The 8,939-nt window shown below is 41.9% G+C and overlaps 1 protein-coding gene across 1 annotated transcript; it reads right to left on the reverse strand.

Annotated features, from left to right (window-relative positions):
* Positions 1 to 898: 898 nt before the first annotated feature.
* Positions 899 to 8,649, reverse strand: LOC141331844 (nuclear factor 7, brain-like). The gene is made up of 6 exons (XM_073836884.1): positions 8,079 to 8,649; positions 7,835 to 7,930; positions 7,487 to 7,717; positions 7,393 to 7,415; positions 7,191 to 7,309; positions 899 to 1,607 (listed from the first exon to the last, which is right to left on the reverse strand). Exons 1-6 carry the CDS (start codon positions 8,469 to 8,471, stop codon positions 1,120 to 1,122), a joined length of 1,350 nt encoding a protein of 449 aa, XP_073692985.1. The 5' UTR covers positions 8,472 to 8,649; the 3' UTR covers positions 899 to 1,119.
* Positions 8,650 to 8,939: the final 290 nt, after the last annotated feature.

Below are 8,939 nucleotides of genomic sequence, written 5' to 3' on the forward strand. Positions count from 1 at the left end.
CAAAAATCGGAAGTATAAGTTGTGAAGCGAGTTTCCTGCGCACACTATAAGTGAAGCAGTTACGAGATCGATATAAAACATTAATTCCATAATTGACTTTACGTAAGATATGACCAATATGAATTTTGAAAGAAAGCTCAGAATCTAGCCATACACCAAGATATTTAAATTTTTTTTTGAGCTCCTCCTAGAGTTAAGCAAAACAAAAATAAACAAATCATTTTTTTAAATCAACATTTACTGTTATGGTATTAAGTTAAGCAAAATGACATAAATGCTGAGTGCATGAACATGGTGTTTTTTATTATTATTATTATTTTTTTTTACATATGATACAAGAGACATTTGTCTTACCTTATACGATGGGACAACTTCACTGATGGGTCTGAATGTGTGATTGTCATGTTTCTGTGAATCTTTGCACACTAAACACACAGGCTGTTTGACCTCCAGACAGAAAAGTTAAAAATTTTGTAAACTGCAAGAAAGTTCTTCTACAGGTATTGAATCCATATTCAGTGTTTGCATGAGCTTCAGCAATCCAAACATTACTTTCACTTTCAAGCACAAGAATCCCAAAGACTTGCTTTATGCTCTGAAATCAATTTCTCAAAAATTCTTCATTCTCCACTTATCGCTGATTTCTATTTGACTGTATATAGATATGTACATTGTATGTACATTGCTATTACAGGAAACAGTGAAATAACAAGTCAGTCTCTTCCTGTAAGGTGTTTTAAAAGGAGTGGATCAATTTCTGATCACCTTTTGGTACATTATGTTGTGCAGCAGGTCAGACAGGAACACATCGAATAACACAAATATTGATAATAAAACGACTTAAGATACTTTTTTTCATATTTATTTATTGCTCCATGTTTAAAGCTTCACAGAACAATTGACTTCTAAACCACAAAATATGCTTTAAACCGTATGTGTCTGAACTGCATTTACTTGATTTTAATTGTCTAAAGTGTTGTATGAAAGCATGTGTTAGTGCATCTGCTGGATATCAGTCATGTGATCCCCCGTGGAACTGATATTCAGATCAACAACACTCTTACTCATTGAAACATGACACAAGCAGGAAGATCCTGACCTACAGGTGTAATGTTTAGACTATTGACTATTGAATGCTAAGATCCTTATATGAGAATAACTATGAAATAATGGAAAGACGGTGTCAGTGAAGGTGGTTTTAAATGTGTGTAGATGTGTGTTAGTTACAGGATCAGAGAACGACACAATACCTCTGTCATAGTCAAGATCAACTCTCACACGATCAAGCTTCTGTTTAACAGTAAAACCAGCCCATTTATACAGTCTATACGCCACACTCCAGACATCAGAGTTAAAGAAATCACGTTCCTTCCTTTGGTTTGATGCTGTAGTTACTCCAAGACCCCAGGATGAACTCTCTTTAACCTCCACATCCCAGCTGTGTTTTCCTGAGTTAAAACCCTCTGAACCCAGAACACAGCGATAGATGTCAAATCTCTCTGGATTATCAGGAAGAGGTTGACTGAACTCACTCCATCTCAGACTGGAAAGATCATCAGACAGAATGAGATCTGGATGAGCCGTGTTTGGATCCAGAATCACAGGAGCTGATGAGACACAACCAACAGCTGCTTTTATTCTGATGTTCATACAATGAATAAGTGAATCATACACATATTATTAAGAATTATGAACACTCATCTTATTAATGAAACTGATTTCTGTCAGACAGTGAGTTACAATTCTTGTTTTTTAACCCAATTACACAGGTCAACAACACATGTTAGTCATGTAAATGTATTAAACCATTTTTCTTTAAAGGTGCCATTGAATGCATTGAAACAATATTTTAAATTGTTCTCTGATAGCTACATAGAAGGTATATGGCATAGGAAAGGGCAAAAATTCTCCAGAAACGGTTTTACAGGTCCATTTACAACCTTAGGTTTTGTCCCTAGAATGAAATGCTCTGTTATTGCCTTATTTGGAAGGTTCCTGCTTAATAATGAGGAGCTCTGCTCTGATTGGCTGTTTCACAGAGCGGCTCGCTCACTGACACATCTGTAAGGAAACACATGGAGGAAATATATATTTAATTACTACCCCTTTATTTATTTAACACTAGCTGCTTTTAATACACGTTTTGTTTAATCTGCCATTTTGAATCCACTACTCTTACTCTTGTGATCGCATGTGCTCTGTGTAACCTTATACTGCAGCAAAGTAGTATAACAAAATAAGGAATTACCACACAAGTTTTTAAGCTGATGCTCAGGATCTGTAAATCATCGGCCATCATCAGTGCACTCATCTCTCCATTTATGTGGTAAGTAAAATCTTATGTACAGGCTAGCGCTAGCATTAAGCTAACCATTTCCCTTCAGTGGCTCGTCTTATTTTACTGATTTGCTGACGTTACCGATGATTGGGCGATGCAAATGTTGGAGGCGTAACTATTAATGATCCCGGGAAAGTTTCGTAACAGTCGGTGTTATGTTGGAATTGACCTACTTTTCGGTGGTCTTTTGCAAACACTAGATTTATGTAAGAAGGAGGAAACGATGGTGTTTGAGACTCATGGTATGTCATGTCCATGTACTGAACTGTTATTATTTAACTATGCCAAGGTAAACACAGTTTTCCATTCTATGGCACCTTTAATGATCATTTACGATTTAATAAGGCGAACAACATGGCTAAATATTTTTTATATATTAGCCCAATTTTATGCCTGACACAAACCTGACTGAAAAACATCTTTTAATTTACAGAGATGAAGCGATCAAACTCCAACTTTGGGACCTATGAGTGGGTTTTGACAATTTCAGGGGTTATCAACACAATTAAAACCTTATAATTACTTAAAATTGAAATTAAATTAAATAGTAGTCAAAATTAAGTAGACAAATTGTAACGATTTAAAGTGATTTTTCTTTTCTTCTTTACAGTAGTGCAAAAACATGTACTGTATGCCCACACAACTAAATGTGTTCTTTGGACCAGTGGGTGGTCTTTAGAATCCTCTCTAATATCTAAAAGGCCTTGTTGCTCGCACTGCATTGTTGTGCAGCAACGCTCTCATTGCAGCGTGATCTCATGATAATTCGTAAGTTTTTAACGTAAAAGTACATTTACTTACATTTTTCCCGACACTAAAACATACATTGCTGATGTATTGACAACATCTAAAAACGAATCCTTATGAATATTGAAATCGCGGCATTAATTTCAATATTATTGCTGTTTTTAGTTGTCATACCAATGGCCTTATGTTTTCAATTGCATTCTTAAATAGCTTAATCGTTTACTTAATATGAAATTATAACATTTCAGGTGTAGGTTTAGGGGGCTAACAATCTAAATCGCTTATTAATAATAAAAAAATGCTTATTTGCTATAAAATGAGTAGGTTTAGTGTCACGATTTGAGCCTCCGTCGCCCTGTGATCACAAACTCTTGCACCATACATCATGGACTTCATCCCCCACAAGCCACTGCACCCATCACTGCTCACACCTGCAGCTCATTCACACACACACACACACACACACACACACACACACACACACACACACACACACACACACACACACACACACACACACACACACACACATGTTGGGTTTACATGTTTTATGGGGACATTCCATAGGCGTAATGGTTTTTATACTGTACAAACCGTACTTTCTATCGCCCTACACCTACCCTACACCTAAACCTAGCCCTCACAGGAGATTGTGCATACTTTTACTTCCTCAAAAAAACTCATTGTGCATGATTTATAAGCCTGTTTCATCATGGGGACCTAAGAAATGTCCCCACAAGGTCAAAATCTACTGGTATTCCTATCCTTGTGGGGGCATTTGGTCCCCACAACGTGATGAATACCAGGTACACACACATACACACACACACACACACACACACACACACACCTGCAGTTCATCACACAGACGGTTCATAAGCCACTCACACACACAGCTTCGGCGCGAAGTCTTGTATTGCCCCGGCTACATTCTGAGCGTTTCTTTCCCGTGTTTGATTTCCTGTTTTGATTCCTGGACTCCCTCTTGTGTGTGATTCTCGCTGCCTGCCCCGACCTTTCTGCCTGTGTTTGACTATGATTTCTGCCTGCCCCTTTGTGTTTTGTCTGTACCTAATAAAATGCTGTGAATGGATCCGCTCGTCTCCGACCGTCCTTGTGACAGAAGACTTCGCCACTACAAGGATCCAGCAGCTAGTATGGTGTCATCCGGTTCCAGCACGAATTCTACGGTACAAATCATGCGTCTCAAACAAGGTGAGCGGTCTGTTGAGGAGTATGCAATGGACTTTATCGAATTGGCTAATCAGTCGACTATGGATGAGGCATGCCTGATGATTTTCTTCCGTGGAGGACTCTTAGAGCCATTGGCTTCCCTCATGCCCATGATCGAACCTAACTGGACTTTACAATATTTCATTGACATTGCTCTGCAAATGAGTGGCTCTCCTTTTACTGTGGGAATTCAAGAAGACGACAATGTTCCCACAGTAAACTCCAGCTCAGAGGCACTACACAAGATGGCCGCCCTTCCAGATTCTGTTTTCAAGATGCCCACCCTTCCAGAGCCATTGCACAAGATGGCTGCCCTTGCAGAGTCTGTTCTCAAGATGGCCACCCTTCCAGTGCCATTGCACAAGATGGCTGCCCATCCAGAGTCTCCGCTGGTTCCATCCAGCTGTCCAGAGTCTCCGCTGGTTCCGTCCAGCCTTCCAGAGCCTCCGCTGGTTCCGCCCAGCTTTCCGCCCGGCCTCCCAGAGTCTCCGCTGGTTCCGCCCAGCCTCCCAGAGTCTCCGCTGGTTCCGCCCAGCCTCCCAGAGCCTACGCTGGTTCCGCCCAGCCTCCCAGAGCCTACGCTGGTTCCGCCCAGTCTTCCTGAGATTCTTGTCTGCCCTGTTCGAGTTACGGAGGCCATGTATGGACTGTCGAGTTTTCCACCCACCCTCCCTACTGCCCCAGTCCCACCACCTCTGTCTCCTGACAGTCCCTCTGCTCATCTTCAACCTACCTTCGTTGCAGAGGACTTCCTGTGGGACTGCCAGTCTCCATCTGTGCCCTAGCTGGAGGATCCCTCACCATCGCCTCCAGCCTCAGAGTCCTGGACTCCGCCTCGGCCCTCCGATCCTGCGGCTCCACCCCGGCTCTCTGTTCCCTCGTCTCCGCCGTCGACAGCACAGCCTCAGTCCTCTGTCGCTCCGGCTCCGCCGCATACCTCCGGACCTCCATCTCCGCCTTGGTCGCCAGAGCCTTGGGTTCCGCCTTGGCCCAGAGTCTCCGCTGGTTCCGCCCAGCCTCCCAGAGCCTACGCTGGTTCCGCCCAGTCTTCCTGAGATTCCTGTCTGCCCTGTTCGAGCCACACAGGCCATGTATGGACTGTCGAGTTTCCCACCCACCCTTCCTACTGCCCCAGTCCCACCACCTCTGTCTGCTGACAGTCCCTCTGCTCATCTTCAACCTACCTTCGGTGCAGAGGACTTCCTGTGGGACTGCCAGTCTCCATCTGTGCCCTGGCTGGAGGATCCCTCACCATCGCCTCCAGCCTCAGAGTTCTGGACTCTGCCTCGGCCCTCCGACCTTGTGGCTCCACCCGGCTCTCTGCTCCCTTGTCTCCGCCATCGACCGCACAGCCTCGGTCCTCTGTCGCTCCGGCTCCGCCGCATACCTCCGGACCTCCATCTCCGCCTTGGTCGCCAGAGCCTTGGGTTCCGCCTTGGCCCTCCGGATCCTCGGTGTCCCCCATGACCTTCGACTCTCCGGTTCTGCCTCGGGCTCCACCGGCTCCACCTCCGTCTGTCGGCCCCATGGAGGAGCCAACCCTTCCTCCACCATGGCTTCTCCCTCCGTCGGCTCCGCCTCAGTCTCCTGGTTCTCCACCTGCACACGGTCTGGGGCCTCCATTCAGGCCTCTGGGTCATGCCCACTCCATCCGGAACTGTCTCACAGGTATTTGGAGTGTCTGGAAGACACTAGGTGGTGGGCTCTGTCACGATTTGAGCCTCCATCACCCTGTGATCACAAACTCTTGCACCATACATCATGGACTTCATCCCCCACAAGCCACTGCACCCATCACTGCTTACACCTGCAGCTCATTCACACACACACACACACACACACACACACACACACACACACACACACACACACACACACACCTGCAGTTAATCACATAGACGGTTCATAAGCCACTCACACACACAGCTTCGGCGCAAAGTCTTGTATTGCCCCGGCTACATTCTGAGCGTTTCTTTCCCGTGTTTGATTTCCTGATTTGATTCCTGGACTCCCTCTTGTGTGTGATTCTCGCTGCCAGTCCCGACCTTTCTGCCTGTGTTTGACTACGACTTCTGCCTGTCCCTTTGTGTTTTGTCTGTACCTAATAAAATGCTGCGAATGGATCCGCTCGTCTCCGACCGTCCTTGTGACATTTAGGTTGGGGTACTTTAAGGCGGGCTAAAAATCTAAATTGATTATTAATAAAATGATCAAAAAGGCATATTTGCTATAAAATGGGTAGGTTTGGGGGTAGGTTAATAGGGCTAAAAATCTGAATTGCTTATTAATAAAATGAAAAAAGGCATTGATACGAATATCTTAATGAAATAAAAGATATGTTTTTAGCTAAACATGGGTAGCTATTTGTACATTTTAAATGTTAAAATACTTCTAAATTGTACATTTTAGCATCAATTAAAATTTAAAAAAAGTGTACTTTATTTGTGCCTCCAAACGTTACATATAAACAATGAGACCATGCCCGGTCATTACTAGCATTTTTGAGTTTAGCACCACTGATTTGGTGATTGTGTCAATCATGTTCACAAAATATTTATTTACAAAATGAATTTAGTAAATTTAATATGCAATTTCTTGCAATAATATGAATACGAAATGGAATATACCAAAACATTTGTTTGAACTCTAAGAAAAGTGTCTTAATAAAAAGGAATTTTCCAAACTGAGTTTTTTTTAGGGGTTTTACCCATATTTTGAATTACACATTGCATTGTGTAGTGTTTTAGGGTTGAAGGAAATGTCTGTAAATTTAACAGAAAATACTTTAAATTTTCTGCCAGGAAATAATAGATATTCTCTCATATGTCATTTCCAATGTATGTGTAAAAGCACAGATCTTCTCCAGACTCACTGTTTTGGACAATGTCCTGCATATTCTTCCAGACTCTGAACGGCAGGTTGCCCAAGTAACGTGGCACATGAATCAAAGCTCCAGAAGGCGTCTGTGGATCCGGCTGTGAGATCTGGACTCTGGAAGAACATTTCAGGAGTCAGAACTGCAGTGGCTTTTGCTTCAGAAGCAGAGAGACCAGAGACACCAGCAGATCACTCACCTTTCAATTGAGACTGGAAACTTCTGCAGAACAAACACAATTTATCATCAACAACTCAATCAATCAACAATCAATCAATGATCTGAAATCAGACCTTTAGAAAGCAGACGTCATTGTCTTTCATCATCTCCTCCATGTCTTTGATTGTATCTGAAAGCACTGAGATGTGTCTGTTGATCTCCTTCAGTTTCTCCTTCATTGTTTGCTTCTTCTGCTCCTCTTCCTCCCTCAGTTCAGTGATTGTAGCTTCTTCTTCATCTCTAAGAAACTGATGAAGCTTCTCAAACTGCTGTTTAATCTGATGCTCTGTGTGCTTAGCTTGAAACTGAAATCAAATCGAATTCACTTCACAAAACACATTATTCACAGCAACAGCCAGGACAGACTGAATTCACATTAATCGAATGTCTTTACAAACCATTAAGTTGCTCTGTTTTCTCACCGTAATGTGTTGAAATGTTTTTTCAAACTCTCTTACAACACTTTTTTTGTCTTTAACTTTGCCTTGTAAGGACTTTAGTGCTGTATTAAGATTCTCCTGAAATTTAAAATGAAAACCCATAAGAAATAAAATATTTTTGTAGCATGTTTATGAACGTGATAAATAATATCACATATTTGTGTGACAAATATCGCAAAGATTTGTCTTTATGGCAAGATTTATCCTCATATTGTTTTTGTCCTACCTTATGTGATGAAATAACTTCACTGATGGGTCTGAATGTGTGACTGACATGTTTTTCTGAATCTCTGCACACTAAACACACCGGCTGTTTGTCATCCAGACAGAAAAGTTTGAGTTTCTCACTGTGTAAACTGCAGATCTCCTCAGACCCTGGTAAATGCCTTTCATTTCTCTTCAGGAATGACTCACACAAGTTTTTTAACACTAGATTACATGGAGGATCACCTCTTGAGGATCTTCTTCTGCAGACAGGACACTCCTGAGTTTTTGTTGTTCGCCAGAACCTTTGAAGACACTCTTTACAGAAACTGTGACTACAGGACAGAAGAACAGGAGCCTTGAAGATTTCATGACACACTGGACAAGAAAGTTCGTCCGCAGATAGTGAATCCATTTTGACAGTTTGAGCTCCAGAAACCTAAACTTTACTTTCACTTTCTGATTGATGATTTATAAAAGAAGAGCCACAAGAATCACAAAATCTGCTGTTTAGTCAGAAAAAACTTCTCAAAAATCAGTCCTGTAGGTGCTTCTCTTAATTCTTTACTAATTACTGATTTGTTTTTGATCTTTCCAAGAAATTGAAAACAGAGTCAGTAGGCTATATCAGAAAGCACAAATAACAAGTCAGTTTCTTCCTGGTAAGTGTTGTAAGAGGGTGGAGTTTCTGATCACCTTTGGGTGTGTTGAAAACAGGTCAGATGGAATTATTTCTTCAGATTAAATTTAAACAAAATGCATTCAAAATGAACTTTCATTGACGTTCTCTGAAATATAATGCTAGAAAACCTCAGATAATGAGAAAACACAAATAATGATAATTAAAAAGTCTCAAGACACTTTATTTGCATTTTGCTTACTG

The sequence above is a fragment of the Garra rufa genome, chromosome 1 (assembly GCF_049309525.1).
Source record: "Garra rufa chromosome 1, GarRuf1.0, whole genome shotgun sequence".
In the NCBI taxonomy this organism is placed as follows: Eukaryota; Metazoa; Chordata; class Actinopteri; order Cypriniformes; family Cyprinidae; genus Garra; species Garra rufa.